Genomic DNA, 21,575 nt, shown 5'->3' on the forward strand with positions numbered 1-21,575 from the left:
ATTATATACATCTGTGTGTGTGTGTGTGTATAATTATATATGGGGTAGAATCTTATACATTAAGTAAGGAATAATTGAAGACGTGCCGTTGAATTGTTAGAAAATAATGCTATATTAAATGCTTGGTCAGTGTCGTTGTAGGTTTTGGTTTTTTTGCTGTTGTAGGCTGTAAGGACCTTTGAAATACTGAAATTGTTTGGCGTTTCAATATGGACACATAACTACTTTAGCCATGGGTTTCCCTGAAAATAACTGCACACACATTCGTCAACCAATCAGATTCACGCATTCAACGGCCCCGTAGTATAAAAGTTATTAATTAAAAGTTAAAATAACTATTTTGTGTTTGATTTACTTACTGATTTATTTTCTCCACGAAGATGAGCTTTACCTTGAGAAGAAGTCAATCTCTTAAGAGCCTCTCTGGAGGTCATAGTTCAAGGTCCACATCAGAGGTGCTGTTTTGGGACAGAAGGACACCTGTTTCTCAGCTTGTTGAAAGGTAAATATGTTGACTACCATGTTCTATGTACCATATTCCACCTGTTCCTTGAAGTTTATTGCCTAAACCTGGCTGTTTTTGTTAGGTATGAAAGCTGTGTGGATCTCACAGATATTGACAGAGAAGAGGCATGTTCTAAGGTAAAATCCTTTGATTGATTGTATAATAAGTGGAATAGCAATACTCTCAATCAATTGCGGCATACATAGATATCTGTATCCCACAGTCATCTGGCCTGAGAAGATCAAACCATGAAGAGAGTAAAGTTGAAAATCTCTGGAGGAGATATGAGTCCCTCGGTGGGACAAATAACACTTTGTCCAGAAGTATTTCAATGGACATGCTGCCCCAGCCAGACCTGGTGGGCCCTAGCGCTCAGAGGGTCCTGTTTGAGTCAAAGAAGTACGCCAGCAGCCCTCGGCTCAACGTCACACCGCAGACCAAAAGCAGCCCAGTGAGTCACAGTCCCTCACAGTGGAGGGAGGCACAGACGGGCTGGGAGAAAGTCTATTCTGGTGCTACTACTATCACCAGCGCCAAAAAGGACAAGGCTCATCAGGTGTGTGTTACAGTCACGTCATGTTTTATTTCTGTTTGTGTTTGTGTAGCATGGGCGGTCATGACTCAGGAAAGGAACATGTATGCTTTTCTCCTAATTTAATCACTAAATTATGTGTTCAGCCCAGGGTTATTATCGTTAACTATAACAAAAACTAAATCAATTCAAAACATTTTTGTTAATTGACATAAGTCTGAAATAAAATGAAGAAATAATATTTGATGCAAGTTTAAACTATAAAAAAAGAAAACGAATGTTTAAGTTGAAGCACTAAAATTAACTGGAAATAAAAATTAAAACTGAACTAAAAAATAAAATAAAATAAAAGCACATTAAACATAAAACTAATTTTTACAAAATTAAAATGAAAATATAAAAATAAAAGCTCATTCAAATAGTATATAAACAATACTAAAATAACACTGTTTCAGAGTTTATTCAATAGGAGCTGACACACTTTAAAATAAAGACACAAAAGACACAAAAATATGCTAATATTCTAATAATATTACTTATATTTTTAGTAATATTATTATTATTATTATATCACTATTATTATTTATATTCTGTCCTAACCTGAGAGGAGCAAGAAAATGTTCAGTTATATATAAATAAAACAAATATGATATGAAAATTAAGTCACACAGGGTTTGGAGTCAGTTCAATATGATTCACACATGTTTTTAATTAAAAAAGATAAAAACAATAAATCAACAATGCCTTAATAATAATAATACTATGTATATTTTATCTTAAAAATCTATTGTTAACCTATCCTAACCTGTCTAAAATAGGATGAAACAATAAATAATTATATCTTAACATTATTATTATTACTATTATTATAATAAATATTAATATAACTTAATATAATTATATTTTTATCATTTTAATATAATATTATATTATATATTAAAAATATTTTTGATTACCTTAGAAACAGAAAGAAAAAACCTTCAATGAGACAATGAGAAGAAGGACAATCAGTGGGGTTCCTGGATATGTCACGCGATCCTCCACTGGACTGAATGGTAAGTTGATTAACACATTATAAATACACCTAATTATTTGTACATCTAGTGTAAATGAGTGAGCATATTTGCCAGTTATTTATTTCTTCTTAACTCAGCTGTGATGTTAGTAACTGTGAGGTCAAAGGTCATGTGAACTTTATGCCCTATGTGAGACAAAACCTTGGCATCTAAAGTCTTCCTACACAAGCATGCGGTGACAACTGAATCTGCCGGCTGTGTCTGTGTTAAAAATATTCCTCAAATAATCCTAACAGAAAGGTTTCGGCTTAACGTCACATACACAAAATCCTGTCTGCAAATAGTGAGTCGTATTTCAAAGGTTTTCAATGAGGGCTGAGAGCAGGACTGAATGTGAGGATACGTAAGTATGTGCACAGTGCATTCAGGAGACATAAAATACTGTATACAGTGACAGTTATGCCACAGACCTCATCCACTGATCTTACATTCATAACGCTTGAGTAACACTTTGGACTGGGCTGATTCAGTGTCTTTGGATTGAGAGATCCTTCAGTGTCTTTACTTGAAAAAAAACCCAGCTGTGCCTACAATGGTGTTTTATGTCATACAGTGGTCATAAAAGTATTTTAGATATAGTTAAATCACTTTTAAACGAATAGTTCACCCAAAAATGAAAATTCAAGTTTTTCCAAACCTGTATGAGTTTCTTTCTTCTTCTGAACACAAAGGAAGATATTTTGAGGAATGTTGGTAACCAAATAGTTGATGGTAGCCATTGACTTCCATAGTATGGAAAAAAACTGTAGAAAGTCAATGGCTACCGTCAACTGTTTGGTTACGAACATTCTTCAAAATATCTTCTTTTGTGTGAAACAGAAGACAGAAAGTCATACAGGTTTAGAACAATTTGAGGGTGAGTGATGACAGGATTTTCGTTTTTGGGTGAACTGTCCCTTGAACAATGTAAGAATGTTATTTTATTACATTTACATTTACATTTAATAATTTAGCAGACGCTTTAATCCAAAGCAACTTAAAAATGATGGTAATAGAAGCAATCAAAACAACAAAAGAGCCAAAAATATGTGTTATGACAAGTCCTAGTAAGTCTAATGCAGTACACGTAGCAAGGGTTTTATTTTTTTTAATAATAAATAAAAAGAATAAAATGTAGATAGAAAGGAGATAGAATAGATTGAGCTAGTGTTAGAGGGTCAAGTTATTATTTTTATAATAATTAAAAAGAAAAGTAGATGGAATAAAGAGAGTAGAGAACACTAGTGTTAGAGGTCAAGTTTTTCTAATAAATAAAAAGAAAACAAGTAGATAGAATAGAAATAGAATAGAGAGAAAGTGTGGATGGAAGAGATGTGTCTTTAGATTCAAGACTTTTACAATCTAAACCCAGAACAATATATTATTAATACAAAAATAGTAATATAAATATAGATTTTTAGTTATTTAAGCATTTAGTTTTTAAAAAATCATATAATTTAATTAGAATAACATGAGCAACAGGCACTTTACAAAAATAGAAAAAGGTTTATTAAAAACTATATTTATATATTGTCAAATGTATGAACATATTAATGTGATGAACTGTGCGAACTAACTTAATACAGTCACTCTTTTACAAATGAAGTTTGAGTTAAGTGTCCAAACAATTTTCAGGACCACTTTATACAATATTTTGTGTCAAAATACACAGCAAGTTCTGTGTGTAGTCTTATCCACAACACATAGAGACTATATTAAAGCTTAATTATGTAACTTCAACAGAACAGTGTCATTATCGCCTCAGATTACCACGGGCTCTGTTTCAACAATTCGTAAGTATTAATACTCACAAGTACATTTATGGCTTTAGTCAGTGCCTTATTATTATTTTGAGATGTATTAGCAAGCTCTGTCGACACCATCAAACGTCACTGGCATGATGTTCCTATTAGCAGTGTTCAGATTTAGGATTTCAATTCATAAACAGTTAAAAATAGAGATGTTACATGAGACTCTTTCTGAACAATCAGCCAAAAAGCCACTGAAATTCAATTTTCAGTACCTTTCAAACATCTGATGGCATTAGGAAGGAAATCTAGACTAATGTGGGAATTGTGGGAATTATGCTCAAGGGGGTTCCCTGTACCCCAGTCACTTCCAGAAGCCCTGATTGACTCAGGCGTGTGGAATACCGCCCATGCTGCTTCCAAAATAGCAGGCTGGCCTCATCCCTGCTCCGCAGTGAGCAGTGATAAAAATCAGCTGTCGCCCATTAGAGGGGGACAGAGTGAGACAGGACTACCGCTACAGACAGCATCAGAGTCAGACGAACACTCACAGAGACACACAAGTCATCACCTGCAGAAATATACAAGACTGAGGCTTTAAAGGCAGTAAGACCTGCTATCAGGAACCAGCATTTCACTCTGTGAGTACAGTAATCAGTGTGGACAGGAAGCCTGCGAATAGTATCAATTAAAATATGAATGCATTTTATATATTATATAAACTAAATATGACATAAATTATAATATTGTCATTTAAATTTTGATTTGGGAACGGTTCCTTAATTATACCAGAGCATGATGGTCATGTTGTCGTTTTAAATGCAAATTTCAAATGATCCATTGATGTCAAGCTGCATGTCTTATGATGTAATGACAATTATCTCAAATGTATAATAATTAACCCCGAGTAAAAAAATAAGGGCAGTTACTTATTTAACCTGAGCTCTAACAACAGGATGTTAAAGTAACAAATATATACACACATTAACATTCAAAAGTTTGGGGTCGGTAAGATTCTTTTTTTTTTTTAAGTCTCTTTTGCTGACCAAGGCTCCATTTATTTGACCAAAAATACTGTAAAAATAGTACCGGTAATATTGTTATATATGATTACTATCTAAGATAACTATTTTCTATCTCAATATATTTTAAAATGTTAATGGTAATAAGAATATTACTCCAGTCTTCAGTGTCACATGATCCTTCAGAAATTATTCTAATATGCTGATTTGCTCAAGAAACATCAATGTTGAAGACAGTTCATATTTTCGTGGAAACCATAAAACTTTTTTTTTCTTTAATGAATAGGAAGTCTGTAAGAACAGCATTTATTTCGTAGCAATATAAGACTCTTTACTTTTGTTTAATGTAACGCATACTTGTTGAATAAAAGTATTGATTTCTTTTTTTTAAATCCTACCAACCCCAAACTTTTGAACAGAAGTGTAAATACCACCTGAAATCTTGTTGTTGAATATTGTGGTTAATATCATGACGGACAGAAGTGTCAGCTAAACATGCCTTTGTCAATACTGCCCTATTTTAAGTCATAGTTTTAAGTTGTTGTGGTTTTAACAAGACCTTTGAGTGCTCACAGGAAACTAAGGAAGGCAGCTGAAGAGAATAAATACCAAGCGCATATCACAATAATTTGGACAGCTGTCAGCAGCACAAAAGCACTCACATTCTAGGACGCTAATAGCTGTGCCCTCCATTCCTGCTTCTGAATAGCTGTGAATGAGAGCTGACTTCATCTGACTTCATCATCTAATAAATTGTATCACAGATAAATGTGTAGACTTCTAAATTAAATGATTTTAAATGAAAAAAGCAAGCAGGGAGAGATGGACAGTGTTTAACTCAACAGAGGTCTTTGATCTTGTCCATAACCATACATTATAATTCCTTGATTACACCCTTTATGTCAGATTAGGCTTAATGGAAATGCAAGCTGGCACTTTTATCACAAATATCAAATGAAATTTGATAAACTTTACACACAGTGTTTTCATTTAAATCCTTAGCTAAATGTTTTGCTGCTGCTGCTTCTTAAAATGTAACATTTGTTGTTTTAATAATTTGACTAAATGCATTTTTAACAAATCAGAGAGCACAATATTCAGGCTTGATGATATCTCTCTCTGCTAAACAGTAACGTCTAGCGAGACCCCAGTATTGTGTGGCCCAGGGGCGTAGATTACGCGGGGGACGCGCACTTTTGCCTGCACTTTTTCGGGCAAGTGTGTTCGCATAGAGATTTTCAAGAGCCGGTGTGAATAAATATAGATTTAAATTCAAAGAGACAGGATAGTCTGTGCATGATCTGATGTTTTATTCGGACCCAGAATAAGGCGAGATGAACATCGCGGAGCGATAAACACTCCGTGCAGTGTATGTTTCATTCATACTCGTAGCCGGAGGGCGCTCTCGCGCAGAAAGTCATATGAGGACCAGAACAAAACAGCACAATGTAGTGCGTCACAATGCCAGGGAACGACGCCAAAAGACAGTCGCTATATTTCTCTCAATTTGTAGCTTGTTTCTACTCAAGGAGGAAAAAGTTGACATTTAGGCCAAAAATGTATGTTACGCAAGTACACAGATGCGAAAGCAGTGTTCACATACATTATCGTTCAAAATTATGGGGTTGGTTAGCTTTTTAATGTGATTGAAAGTCTCTTTTGCCCACCAAGGCTGCATTTATTTGATCAAAAAAAAAAAAATTGTGAAATATTATTACAAATTAAAATGGCTATTTTCTATTTGAATATATTTAAACATGTAATTTATAGTGATTTCAAAGCGAAATTTGTTGCATCAGTCACACTATCCTTCAGAAATCATTCTGATATTCTGATTTGCTGCTCAAAAAACATTAATAATAATAATAATAATTAAAAATGGTTTCTTGAGCTGCAAATCAGCATATTAGAATAATTTCTGAAGGATGTGACACTGAAGACTGGAGTAATGATGCTGAAAATTCAGCTTTGATCACAGCAATCATTTAAAAATATATTCAAATAGAAAGCAGTTATTTTAAATAGTAAAAATATTTCACAACATCACTGCTTTTGCTGTACTTTGGATCAAATAAATGCAGGCTTGGTGAGCAGAAGAGACTTCTTTATAAAACATTAAAAATCTTACTGTTCAAAAACTGTTGACTGGTAGGTTGTATAGATTACAGAAATGCTATATTGTAATGTTTTTTTAATATATATATATATAATTTTTTTTATTTCTTTTTTTTATATATATATAACATTTCTGTCCCCCTCACTTCTGAAATGATGGCTACGCCCCTGGTGTGGCCCTATTATTCTGTGTGCTCATCCAGCTATGCAAACGTTTTAAGCCCAGACTCGTGAGTGGCGCCAGTGATGGGCCCTGTCCTTTTGTCCCATGAGAGCTTACAGTGTGAAAAACAGAGGTATGCACGAATATAGTCATTAGTTACAGCTGACAGACCTGTGCTGCCTCTAGTGCTCCTGGCCTCATAGGGAAAGGTTTTGTTTTGATCAAGCTTACAGCAGCTTTACGATAATTTGATGTGCTCTTCTGCTGCTCCAAACCATAATTACATCACATATCATCAAGAATTATAAATGATCTACTGTAATTCAGCATTCAGAAACTTCAGGTCACATCAAGCACACTAATACAGAAGATACAAAAAAAAAAAAGTTTTTTGATTGTTTGGTAACAAACTTCTGGTGTCAGCTAAATAACCAATTTCTATCATTATAATAGCTATTTTATCATTCTGAATCTATAACATCTGATAATTTGCTCTCTTGATATACAGTATTGTTTTTGGATGCCGATCCAAAAAAATTATAATATTAAATAAATCTATGAAAATGCTTCAGTGATGCTAGCAAAAATTAACAATTCCCATGGTTAAAAAAAAAGGCTAAGATCAGAAGCATGAATCAGGGAAGCTTTGTCCCAGAGTGTCCTCTGAGAATGTGAAACCTTAAAAAAGGGTCAGGATTGGGCTGACATGACTGTTGTTTCTTTTTTACATTTTACAATGGCATGAAGGCCACTGTTTTTGTTTAGTTAGAGGTCATGCTAAGAAATATAATCACATTGTAATAGCACATCTGACTGTACTGACTGTAGCAAATGTAATTTGAAAAATTCATCTATTCTAAATATTTTGCAATTACACATTCATATAGTATGTGTGGAGCTAAATAGTTTCCATAGGTCCTTGAAGTATAATAATAGCACACAGATAAAAGCATACCAGCACCAGCCTCAGTCTATATATATACCACTATCAGAACCACTAAATGGCCAAGGAACTGGGTCAGGTCACACTTGTCTTATTTCTAGCCTACTTCTGAATTATTATAACACAAAAATGTTTTAAAAGCCTTGGGTTTGATTTTCATTTATTTTATGAACACAAAATTATGACAAAATCTGCTTAGATAGCATGCCACAGATACTATTTCTGCTTCAGATAGTTTCTGTCACATTTGCATTGCATAAAGACTTCATAAACAGCTGTATGTAGGCGCGTTTCTTTTTTTTATGCACATACAAAATTTAATCTTTAATAGATAATGCAAGTTAATAAATAATTCAATTGTGATCAAATAATCACCAGGTAATACCAAAACAAACATCATCTACTATCAAAAGCCATAAATTCTTATTCCAAAAACAAGTCAAATAAAACAATGAAAAACATGTCATAATAATTAATGATATTTAATTATTTAGATACCTCCAAGAAGTTGCATATGCAATATGAGTGACTATTTTTAGTTTAGAAATCATTTCTGATTGTAGTTTTGTAACAATATTTGTTTTTTCTGTAAATTAGATAAGAAACATTTCAAGACAGACAGAGAATCTGCCTCCTATCAAGACCACAAACCTAAGTACACATCCTCTCCTATCCCGAGTGTGAAAGACAGATCTGCCCTTTACCTCTCAAAACTAGCAGCTGCAGACTCCTCAGGATATATCGAACAGCAAGTGAGTGCTCACTGCATCTGTCATATCACTCACAACACACAGGCATCTATGAGGTCAAGTGCTCAGACTGAATCACACACATGCATGCAATGCTGTGAAGTCTGGTACATGCTCATTTTACAGTACAAGTCTCTTGTTGGCCAGTATTTTCCTCAGTCACTAAAGTGATGTGTTGTTAAAGGGTTAGTTCACCCAAAAATGAAAATTAGCCCATAAATTACTCACCCTCAAGTCATCCTAGGTGTATATGACTTTCTTCTTTCAGACGAATCCAGTCGGAGTTATATTAAAAATTGTCTTTGATCTTTCAAGCTGTTTAATGCCACTCAGCGGGTGTTGCATGCATCAGTCCAAAAGAAGTGAAATAAAAAGAGCCCATCCATAAAAAAAAGTGTCTCACACAGCTCCGGGGGGTGAACAAAGGCCTCCTGTAGCGAATCAATGCGTTTTTGTAAGAAAAATGTCCATATTCAAAACGTAACAATCACTTTAATGTAGCTTGCGCCAACAGTAGAGTATTAGTAGATTGTCTGCTTAATATCTTCTAACACTTTCTTTGTCAACTTATTCTACTAACCCTAAACCCTACCCTAACAGTCTACTCTGAGAGTTAGTAGACATGTAGTTGCAAATTAATGAAAATTAGTTGACATGTAGTTGACATGTAGTTACAAAGTTACTTATAGTTAATAGAATGTCTAAAGTGGACTATCGAAATAAAGTGTAACCGAAAGTCATATACACCTAGGATGACTTGAGGGTGAGTAATTTATGGGCTAATTTTCATTTTTGGGTAAACTAACCCTTTAAAAACAGCTTTATGCAAATGAAGTCTTGAGTGCTTTCTATGAAAAATTAGCAGGAATAATTAAACATGCTTCTTTCTCAGGGCAGTGTGTTCCAGGAGCACTTGATCTCAAGCGGAAAGAAGAAAAAACAAAGCAAGGTATGAACAACAGTTCTAGCTGACTTTTTTAAGTCAGGATCAATAGGTAAGCCTGCTGTGTGACTAATGACTAATGCTAATAGGTGCTGTGTGACTAATTTAGAAACAAATATAATGAAAATTACACAGACTTTCTTGTGACTGTCTTAGTATATTAAAAAAAGCAACAAGAAATCATTTAGCAATGCTTTATTACAATATTTCCACACAGGAAGGATATGTTACCATTATAATTAAATCAAAATCAAAGCCATGGTAACAGTGATGTTGTAAAAATGTAGCCTTGTTAATGACAGGATTTGTGATACAGTGAAAGTAGACTTCTTAATAGGTAAAAAGGCACACATATCTAAAAGGCACAGCATGAAAATCTTTTGAGTTTGTAGTCTTTGTAGCCTAATAAATTTTATGATATTCCTGCACTTAGTTGGCATTATAGCTGCCGTTTTGTTGTGGTCACAGTGAATCATATTCCAGAAAATATTCTTGTTCCTATTCTTTCAAGCCTTTTTTTTTTTCAAAAATGTTTGGAAATGAAACTGTATTTGTTGTGGAGCATGAATTTTCTACTAACAAGGCTGAAAACCATCATAAATGAAGTCAAACCTCACATGAATATGTGTGCAGTGAACTAAATCAGCTGTTCCAGCTAAACTCAGAAAAAAGGTAAAGTATGGCTTTTAAGCTTAATAATACTAACATTTTTATTTGAACAGTGTTTTAATTAAGAGTTTACCATTACGACAATTTAATTCATTGTGTTGTGGAGAGTAACTTGAGACTTCATCCTTCTTCTTTGCATCCAAGATGGCAGAAAAAGCCAAACAGATAAAAGTGACAGATGCCTCCGGTGGAGATTATGATTTTCTTCCTCCTCTACCAAGACCTCAGGTTCTGGAATCACTTCAAAAGGATCAAAGCCAGAACTTCCTCCCCGTACCACCGCCAAAAGAAACCTTCTCAGAGTTCTACCAGCAACGACAAAAAAGTGAACTGAAGCGTCTTTTTAAACACATTCATCCCGAATTAAAGATGAATCTTGATGATGTAGATGATGAACTGATAGACGCAATAAATCCCCAAGCAGCAGACACAGCATATCAGGGAGAAGTCCAGTCCATGCGCTGGATATTTGAAAACTGGACTCTTGACAATATTGGAGACCCACACGAAACTAAAAAACTTCTCAATGAGGAAAATCTTCAAGGTGGGGATGTGAGGAGCAAATCCTCTTTGTTTGAGCATTCAGTGTTTGATAGTCAACACACAACAGCAGGAGAGAGGCCAGGTGTAGTCAAAGGAGATGTTTGCACGGCCACCTGGTTGTTTGAGACACAGTCCCTAGATTCAATCAGCAAGTCAAAGATGGAGAATGAGGAAATCGTGGAGGTCGTACTGAAGGAACCCGTTCAGAAGGGAGATGTGAGAGGTACACGTCTCCTGTTTGAATCCAAACCACTCGACGCTTTAGGCCGCTGCTGCTCTGTTGAAGACCAGCACTTTTTAACACTCAAATCAGAACTCCAGGAGAATAAAGGAGATGTGAAGAAAACAGTCAAACTCTTTCAAGCAGATCCCTGTTGCGCAATTAGGGATAGCAGTGGCAAAATCCATGAAATCAAATCAATCTGTAGAGAGGAAATCCAAAGCAGTGAATTTAAAACAGCACGTTGGCTTTTTGAAACTCAACCCTTGGACCACATTAATAAAGGAGCTGGTGTGCAAATCATTAGAGGGATCTCACTTGAGGAAGCCCAGAAAGGTGGTGTTGATAAGAAAAAATGGATGTTTGAGACCCAGCCACTTGATGCAATTCATGAAGGTGCTGTGGAAGAACAAAAGTTCAAAGGAACAGTGGAGGACATCACTGGGGAAGCAGATGTTCATAACAAACTAAAGCTTTTTGAAAACCAACCCCTGTCATCTCTTAAAGGAGAGTTTGTGGGTGAAATTTCAGAGGAGGCGGCAATTGTTGGAGGAAATGTAGGATCCACACTATGGCTTTTTGAAACTCAGCCCATGGACACTCTGAAAGACTGCTATGAGGTGGGACAGCTCAAGAGAGTTGTGGTGTCAAGTGACGAAAAAGGCGAAGTTAAAGACAAAAGGCTGCAGTTTGAGAAATGCAGTATTGGTAAAACAACAAGTGACAGTGGAAACAAAGTTCAAGATGTTGAGAAAGGAGATGTGAAGACTTTCAAGAACCTTTTTGAAACATTACCTCTTAGTAACATCTCTGAGAAAGCAAAAAGTCATATCCACGATATTACAGCTGGGGATGTCAGAGGCAACCGTTCACTGTTTGAAACCACGCCGCTGTATGCAATTAAAGACTGTGCTGGAAATTTCCACAAGGTTACGACTGTCAGTAGAGAAGAATGCATCAAAGGGAACGTACAGAATTACAAATGGATGTTTGAGACGAAACCCTTAGACCAATTTGAAGAAGGCAGTGGAAAAGTAGAGCTCATCAAGGGCATTACAAGGCAAGAGGACATGGCAGGTGACGTGAGGACAGCTAAATGGATGTTTGAAACACAACCTTTGGATTGCATCAATGTGAAGAGTAAGAACGAAGCAGATTCAACAGTAACGCAGGAAGAATTTCAAAAGGGTAACGTGAAGACGTGCAAATGGCTGTTTGAGACACAACCAATGGACATTTTGTATGAGAAATCAGAAAGGAACCAGGATGTAGAACCAGTGCCAAAAGCTGATGTGAAGTCACACACTTGGTTTTTTGAAACACAACCACTGGATAACAGTAAAGACAAGAAGGACTTCAGTTTAAAATTATGCAGTAGTGTGCAAGGAGACATAAAAAGTGATATGAATGTGAAGACGGTGAAACACCTGTTTGAAACAGAAACTTTGGACAGAATAACAAAGCAAACATATTCTGGCCAAAATGTAAGATATGTCAGTCAGGTGGACATCCAGTCTGGAGATGTCTCATGTGTCAAGGAAATCTTTGAATCCAAGTCACTTCATGAAATAGGAAGTGAATGTGTCAAAGAGGAGCAGAAAAACGAAATTCAGTCAGGATCGGTCCACAAATTCACTTGGCTGTTCGAGAATCAGCCTATCAGCGACATTAATGAGAAGGAGGACAGAATAACTCACATTGTCAGTGATGTTGAGGGTGGTGATGTTGGAAGCAAGAAGTTTATTTTCGAAACTTTCTCTCTGGACAAAATCCAGGATAAAGACAAACTGCTTCAGCACCAGTCAATGAGTGTTGAGAAGCCCACAAGCGGTAGTGGTAATGTGAAGTCCAGCACTATGCTTTTTGAATCCCAGCCGTTATATGCAATAAGAGACAAGGACGGACAGTTTCATGAAGTTACCACTGTAAAGAAAGAAGAAGTGATGAGAGGAGATGTCAGGGGTGCAAGGTGGATGTTCGAAACCAAGCCACTGGATACCATCCAAGCAGGCAAAGAAATCTACGTCATCCGTGCAGTTACACAAGAGGATGTGCGCAAGGGAGATGTGAAATCCGCACGTTGGAAGTTTGAGACTCAGCCCCTTGACTCCTTCACACCTCAAGAAGGGCCCTCGGTGAGGGTTGTTGAAGATGTAGGTAATGGGAAAAGTGTGCAACAAAGCAAGCAACTTTTTGAGACTGAGCAAGCGGGTCAAAAGAAGTTTGTGCGAATGGTGAGTGTTACAGATGTTCAACAAGGTGATGTACGTACCTCAACCTGGCTGTTTGAGAATCAACCTATTGATACTCTAAAAGGTGAGCCAGATGAGAACACCACCTTGACAACTGTACATCGAGAGGATAACACAAAGGGAGATGTAAAACGCTGCACTTGGTTATTCGAATCACAGGCCTTAGATAAAATAAAGACCGATGAATCTACTGAAGAGCTTGCTTCATCAAAGGAAGAAATTCCCAAGGCAGATGTCAAAAGCACAACCTGGTTATTCGAGACCACACCGCTGGACAAAATCACTGTAGAGAGTGTGACAGACATACTCTACCGCCTTTGCCATTATTCATTCATTCATTCAAGTGGAATCATCATCCAGGCAAATGATTATAAGTATGTAAACATGGCAAAATATCAGATTGTGAAAAACGAGGGGCCTAAAGTTCAAAAAGAGGAAGTTGTTGAAGGAAACATCAGGAACATAATGCTGCAGTTACTGTTAAAACCGAACCTGAAACCTAAAGTTGTTCTACTTAAAGAGGACGAACAAGGCCAGATGCACAGCACAGTGCTTGAAATCCCATTCGGATCCACAGATAACCCTGAGGCAGAGTGTAAGACCCACGAAGCAGTTAAAATAATAGAAAACTTGCTCGTCCAACAAAAAACAATCAAGACAGGCTTGGTGATGCAAGAATCTGAAGGTGGGCAGCCAGAGATGACAGTGTATTCCCTCCACTGTCAAAGCAACGTGACTGAGTCGCAAGACATTGCACGAGGAGATGTCAAATTCACCATTGGCAACCTCCTTGCCACTGCCCACAACCAGCAGACCAAACCGTCTTGCAGACTGGAACAAAACGAGAGGGGGAATGTTGATTTGTATCGAAGCTGCATTGAAAAGGGCGACCTTAAGAGTCTACAGCAAGAACTTTCTGAGGAGGAACTGTCAGCCTCTTGTAGAGATCAAATTGAAATTATTCAAGGTGATGTCAAGGAAGCGAAGCGAACCCTAAATCAACAAAGGGAGCAAGCTGAAAGAACAGTCTTGGATGTTGTACCAGGTGATGTGAAGAATGTCAAAAAGGTTTTCTCAGAGGTCTGCACAGACCTGGGTGTTGGAAACTGCGTGCCAAAGGAGGAGATCGTCAGAGGTGATATTTTGTCGGCCAAGCAGCAACTTGATGAAGCAGTCAAACAGCCAGTCATGGTCCAGAAGGAGGAAATTGTTTCTGGAGACATTAAGGCGACCCTTGAATCCTTGGATCGGGCAAAACAACAAAGCATGCATGTGGAGCGTGAGGTCATCAAACCAGGCACTATTTACGATCTGAATATAGAGGCAGAAGAACTGTGCTCAGAAGAAAACGAAAGGAAATTAATTAAGGAGGAAATCATTTCAGGGGATGTTAAGGCTGCCAAAAGATCCCTGGAGAGGGCAAAGAACCAAAGCATGAGTGTAGAACGAGAACCTGTCACTCCTGGAAAGCTATATAATCTAAATGAATCATCTCAGTGCCAAAGCAACACAACAGTGGAGCAGTCTACAACATCCTCCTTCAGTAACCAGCGGATTACTACAACATTTCGAAAGGTTAGTGACATAGAAAAGGATCAGGGATCCAACGAAAGAGTTTGTTGTCAGAATGAAGTGGGAGAGACAGAAAATATAATACATGTTAGTACAGAAAATGACTCAAGAGCGATAGATAACAGTGCTCAGGTTTTAGAGTTAGAGCCAGATATTGTTAAAGGTGACGTGAAGGCTGCAATCCAGTCATTACGAAGTGCTGCAATAGAGCAGAGAAGTGTAGTCAGGGAGGAAGTTGTTAGAGGTAATATACAAGAGACACTCCAGTCTCTTGAGAAGTCTAGCATTAATATTTCTAAAGAAGATTTCAAGGCAGCAATGTTATTTAGACAATCTGGACAGTTTTACACACCAAGCAGAATGACAGATGACTCAGGGACTGTAGAATGCAAGCAGAGTTTTGTTAATTTGCCTTCATCTGACACTAAATTGTCTTCTTCGGTTTCAGTGACCGGAAGTGAGCATCTGACCATCTCGGCACTGAATTCAGAATCTGTTAGCTCCAAAACGGACTGTTCAAAGCTCTCGAATTCTTTTGCAGGAAAAGGCAAACATCCACCACCCATCCCTCCAAAAACTGGTAATCAGGTTAAAGATCAGAAGCCAGTTATTCCACCAAAGCCATTACACATCACCACCAGCTCCAATCATATTGCAGAAACCCCACATATTTGTCCAAGCTCACCTGAGCATCTTATTAATAAGCAACAGACTCCAGCAATCCCATCCAAAGTTGCTCCCAGCAAAACTTCTTTGCATAAAAACGAAACAGTGGAGACTTTAAACCAAATTAAAGAAAAACCATGCAACATTCATGAACCAGTTCAAAGGACAAACTTCACCAATCCTACGGATTTTCAAAAGGTGCAGTACACTGAGCAATGGGTTCAAAATTTCCACATGCAACATACAGACACTCCATCAGTCAGTAAAACAGACCCTCTTGATGATGGATCCTTTGCTTGTAATAGAATAGGAATGGAGAAAAATGTGATTCAGAGGATAAATGCTGCAGAGGAGATCAGGATGTGTATGCAGAGTTATTCAAAAGATAATGACGAATTAAACAAAGGTTTTAAGGTTGCACTTCAGAATTTTGGAGAAAAGAAAACAACTTCAATTTTCCCAAAGAAAATTAAAGTTGTGCAAAAAGAAACCATCCAGGAACAGGCTAAAACTTCCAAAGAGAACACAAATAAAGCTGAGTTACACTCCACCAGCAGAGACACCCCTTCAACACCTGAAATATGTGAAGTTCCATCTCAGAACAAAGTTGTTTTGAGAGAAAAGAAAGCTAGGAGAGAGACAGAAGATGAGCGCCGCCAGAGACTCTCCGTCCACAAAGACGAGATCATGAGGGGCAATGTAAAAGCATCCATGGAGATCTTCGAAAACCTTATGAGACGAGAAGAGCTGAAGATCATTTTGTCAAAAGTTCAAGAAATAGAGGGGGAGACTTGTGAGGTGGATGTCAAATCTCTAAAGACTTTGTTTGAGAATGTGCCTGCTTGGATTAGCAAGCCAATAAAAAATATGAAACGCAGACATTGTCCAAGAGCGGGCACAGAGACAGAGGGCTTAAGAGATGATGTAGAGAGCATGTCCTCTGTTGAGTCTGCATTTGAGGACCTAGAGAAAGCAAGCATGGACATCATCAATTTAAAAGAACAGACATTAGCTAAACTCCTGGAAATAGAGGCGGCGATAAAAAAAGCTCTGTACTCGGTTTCAAATTTAAAGTCCGAGGCAGACATTGCTGGGTTGTCAGGCCTGTTTAGTGAATCCTTAAATGCTGACAATGTCTCGCCAAATACTAAAAACATTAGGAAAATTAGCATTGTATCCAGCAAAGCAACACCTGTGCAATCGAAACAGGTACAGAGTACTGATAACAGGTGTCTGCCCAAAGAGGTACCACATGTACATCAAGTTCAAATGGGCAAACCATGCTCAAACGTCCCCTGCTCGCCTTCATTCATTTCCATTCATTCTGGTGTGAGAAAACCTGTGGAGTCACCCACATCCCTACAGCCTCACTCAGATAACCCAAAAGCAGCTGATCAACCTAATGCAAGTAGCACCTTCAGACAATCCTCCCCTGAGAAAAGCTCAGCCAGCCATGTTTGTAGCCCTCCAAGTCCTAGGAGGAAAGTCAGCGTTCTTGAAGTACAGCGCATTCCTGAGGTTGCAAGTGGAATCATTGGCACTAAAACTGTCAGTGAGAAATACGAAGAGATAGACTGCTTTGGGAATACTTACTTCTCTTCCAAAAGATCTACATTTGTTACCAGGCAGTCCGAGAGTGAATTATCTGCCTCATATGATATAATTACAAATCCAGGGAGATATGAAGAAATGGCTTCACCTGTTTCACAACGGTCTGGCCAGACCTTCTCCTCAAATTCTTTGTCTAAAAGCAAAGACAGAAAAGTGTTTGTTACTTTCAGTCATCCCAACACAGAAAAACATTAACCTGTCTGCCCATTTTGTTTTGTAGCATTTTTTTGGTGATTGTTAGTTCTATATTTCTATTTAAAATACTTATATATTAGTTTTATTGGTCCTCATTTTATATGTGTGTACAATAAAGAGTTTTATTGTAATGCTTTAAGAGCAAGGTTTTTTTGTACTGTTGCAATTAAGTGTTAATAAATGTGTTACTCTTAAATACTTGTTTCAAATGCTGTATATTAAAATTATCTCAAATAAAATACTTACAAAGCAGTATTTGTTATCAATTTTAAATTATTATTATTTCTATAAAACACCATGCTATAACAATCCTTCATGCTGTGAACATCATGCATAAACTCATATTCCATGTATGTCTATATTGTTGTCATAGTTCCTGTCACCTGCTAAAGAGATGTGCTCTGCGTGCCTGATGCCAGTTTATCCAGTGGAGAAAATGGTGGCAGATAAACTAATCCTACATAGTAACTGTTTCTGCTGCAAACACTGTAATAAAAAGCTAAGGTGAGAGAGGGATATCCCAATTGTCCATTTTGAAATTCCAAAATCATTTTCCTACACATTAGAAGGCAAATCAGTTATAAAATAGTTTTTAGTGTAATCCTGGAACATTTTATCAAATCTGTGATTCATAATGACAATACATGTGAAAATGTGCTAGTCAAATATCAAATCAAATACAATCTATATAATTAAATTCATATTGCATATTTAATTGATTTCATCTGATCACAAATCAAATACGATAACACTTGATTCCCTGGGGAAATTTCTATTTTACAGCATATGCTTTAACTTTGAATCTTCACTGGTGTACTATTATTCATTACAGCATTTATAATTACTCTGCTCTTTATGGAGAGTTCTACTGCCCATCACATTACCATCAGTTATTTAAGAAAAAGGGCAACTATGATGAGGGTTTTGGCCACAGACAACACAAAGACCGCTGGCTTGTTAAAACAGAGGAACCTAAACCTACTAACAAATTCAGCTCAGCACGTAAAACAGAGCCTACATGTGTTGATGCAACTGTAGATGACCCTAGAGGACCATCATCTCGACACAAAGATGATCAATTCAAATGTCCCGACAACACGAACAAGCTTAAAATAAGCTGGCCACCAGAAAACAAGGGGACCCGACATAGCCCTGTATCACAAAATACTTCCTCAGCCTCGAGAAGTACAACAGACTGGTCAAATCACAAGCGTTCTGCTGCACGAAGCTCCAGAAATGCTCTTGAAAAGAAAAGGTTTCATTCTGGGCTGGATGAAATGGACAAATCAGTTCAGCTGTCGCCTCGGGCTTATGAGAAGACAAACACATACGCCTCTCCCTTCACAATAAAAAGTGCACCACATTCAGAGGATGTTTATACACCTCATCCAAGAGGTTCAAAAACATTACAGAAGACTGCAGATAGAGCTGGAACACAAAGCAAAGTTTCAACAGGTGGGAAAGTGACCAGCAAATACTTGAATTCTGTTACCTCAAGACCAGATTCTGTGAGAGAACACAATTTGGCTGAAGATGGGAAATCTGATAGCCCAACGAAAATAAAAAAGTCTGTCCGGTTTGTTTCAGATTTAAATATAGACAAGGAAAATAACACAGAGATCAGCAGTGAAGAAGTTGAAAGCTCTACTGATGCTTTTGTTGAACCTGCAGCTGTCAATGGTAGTGTAATGACAGCAGATATGGCAACTTTTGAATCAGGAATAGAAATAGAGGAACCACCTGTGGAAGGTTTAATGGACAAATTGCATCATCCATACAGCCATGATTCTGTTGGACATCCCAAAGCTTTAGATGGACAAATGCAGGATCCTTTCCTTCCGACTGTAGGAAAGCAGGAAAGTAAAAAAACAAAAGCAAATGAGGCAAATATGAGTGAGATGGAAACAATTCTGAATCTTGATGAACTGCAGATAAATGACATCCCAGCATGTGGTAAAGAAACATTTAAACCAGGTAGTGAATCATGTGATTTGGAGCAGGTTGATGAGATAGAGAAGAAAGAGGTGGTTATTGAAAGTAATGCCAAGGCTGTAACCTCCAAAAATCAAGAACCCACAGATATTACTACGGTTGAATCTAAAGTCCCTGACATGTTGGATATGCCTCCAAAATCTGATGATAAAAGCAACACAAAGGTTGCTGACAAAAAGGCCATGGATAAAGGGAATAAAGGGTCTTGGTCTAAAGGTAAAAGCCCTCTTTCCAAACTCTTCACATCTGGTCCAAGTAGGAAAGAGAACAAAAGTGAGACAAAAATGGAAAGCAAAAGATCCGATATCAAACCTAGAAATTTACTGGGCAGACTCTTTTCATCCTCTGAAATAGATTTAGAAATAAAGAAAACACCAGAAATCAAACCTGAAAATACATGCGAGGAGCCAGAGAAAACCGGAGTGACAGTAGATGACATTGCATTGATACAAGAAAATGTTTCTGTATCTCCACCTTCGACTGAGCCCACCTGTCAAAACACACCTCAAGAGCCCATAAAACCAACACAAACCCAACTAAGTGATGCTGCAGAAGAACCAAATCTAATTGAGGGCCTTGAAAATCCCATCCTATTGCATAATGGAAGCTCTGCTGATGAGACTGTGCCATCAATAAACCTTGAGTCAATTGAACAACACAAGCCCGCTTCTGTTGGTTTTGAGGAGATTGATATGAATGAGGCTCTTAGTCCTTCACAAGAACACATTAATGTAGATCTGACCTCTCTAGACTCTTCAAAACCTTACGGTCTGGAGGAGAGCCTCAACTCCTCTTTGCCTCAGAATGAAGATACCACTGGTTTTCTTGATTCATCTGATGCATTTACATCTCAAGTTGCGGGCCCCAACACAGATGCCATGGCTTTTTCAGGTTCAGATACACTTGATTATACACACAGTGACACATTGACAGACATTATGGATTTGGAAACTCCGTCAGTAGATACAGGGAGCTCCATTATTCAAAAAGACCCATTTGGAGAAGAAGCTCAGGGAGAAAGTGGAGATATGACATCAAGTCCTTCTGTGAATTTTAATCAAAAGGCTCTTGATATTTTTGGTTCGTCAGAGTCAAATATTGAGGCAAACTCATATGGTTTTGGAAACACCTTAACTGAAGTCAATAAAAATGAAGCGGTTGTTTCCTCAGAAATGACCGATGATCCCTTTGGAATGAACAATGCACCAGTCCAAACAATGGATATCTTTGGAGGCGACAATATGCTCACTGTCTTTGATCAATCGTCCACTAATAGTTTCTTTGATATTATGACAAACAGTGAGACTCAAAGTCAAAACCCTTTTGAGGGAATAACAGATGGTCAACTGGCACCAAATGGAGTTTTTGACTTTATAAGTTCTGAAGGTGACCCATCAACACTATCAGTTACTTCCAATGTGTTCGAACAGAAAAGCTCTGACCTTGAACAGGAAAATCTAATTCAAAGTGAGGTTAATAATCTTTTCAATAGTAAAGGCAATCAATCAAGCTCTAATGTGCCTGATCAAAACCTTTCTGGCCAAGAGCTAATTGAGTCATCTCAAATGGAAGCTTTTGATTTCTTCAGCTCTGAGAAAGATCCATCTACAGCTGCATTCAGTCACATGAGTGCTGATCCTTTCCCAATTGACATCTTTGCAAGTGTTATGGACAGCACAGCCACAAATACATTCAGTGTAGAAACAACGCAAAGAACTGTAAACCCATTTGACGATTTCACTGGGTTAGAGAGTCACGGTGAGGCTGCAGAGACTAAAGTGAGCAACTTATTTCCAGATGACATATTTTCATCCGTTCCTGCCATGTCTCCAGTACAGGATACCCTCTCCATACTAAATCCAACAAACCCTGACACCAGTGCTGTGCTGCAGCAAAAGCCTGAAAATGACTGGATGTCTGACTTTTTGGGGTAGTGTCAGTGCCATTGTTCATTACACACACAAAAAAGATTCAAATCTTACATTTAAATAAGCAGGTATATTGATTTGCCTTTGCTGTACTATTCTGTACAATTCAGATTTTATTACTGACATTTGATTAATCAATGTATATTTAAGTT

The 21,575-nt window shown here is 37.4% G+C and overlaps 2 protein-coding genes across 3 annotated transcripts; both read left to right on the forward strand.

Annotated features, from left to right (window-relative positions):
- Positions 1-4,307: 4,307 nt before the first annotated feature.
- Positions 4,308-17,758, forward strand: LOC107722568 (xin actin-binding repeat-containing protein 1-like). Of its 2 annotated transcripts, XM_016530974.1 has the most exons (5): positions 4,308-4,481; positions 8,681-8,835; positions 9,725-9,781; positions 10,589-15,034; positions 15,480-15,556. In XM_016530974.1, the coding sequence occupies exons 4-5, from the start codon at positions 10,589-10,591 to the stop codon at positions 15,480-15,482; spliced, it is 4,449 nt and encodes a 1,482-aa protein (XP_016386460.1). In that variant the 5' UTR covers positions 4,308-4,481; positions 8,681-8,835; positions 9,725-9,781; the 3' UTR covers positions 15,483-15,556. The 2 variants fall into 2 exon arrangements, with proteins under 2 accessions (XP_016386460.1, XP_016386459.1); XM_016530973.1 differs by having other exon boundaries at positions 10,589-17,758.
- Positions 17,759-17,806: 48 nt separating this feature from the next.
- On the forward strand, positions 17,807-21,526 carry LOC107722569 (uncharacterized). Its single transcript, XM_016530976.1, has 2 exons — positions 17,807-18,007; positions 18,336-21,526. Exons 1-2 carry the CDS (start codon positions 17,898-17,900, stop codon positions 21,427-21,429), a joined length of 3,204 nt encoding a protein of 1,067 aa, XP_016386462.1. The 5' UTR covers positions 17,807-17,897; the 3' UTR covers positions 21,430-21,526.
- The last annotated feature ends 49 nt before the right edge of the window (positions 21,527-21,575 follow it).

Source organism: Sinocyclocheilus rhinocerous, unplaced genomic scaffold (genome assembly GCF_001515625.1).
Source record: "Sinocyclocheilus rhinocerous isolate Xijiao unplaced genomic scaffold, SAMN03320098_v1.1 scaffold541, whole genome shotgun sequence".
Taxonomy (NCBI): domain Eukaryota; kingdom Metazoa; phylum Chordata; class Actinopteri; order Cypriniformes; family Cyprinidae; genus Sinocyclocheilus; species Sinocyclocheilus rhinocerous.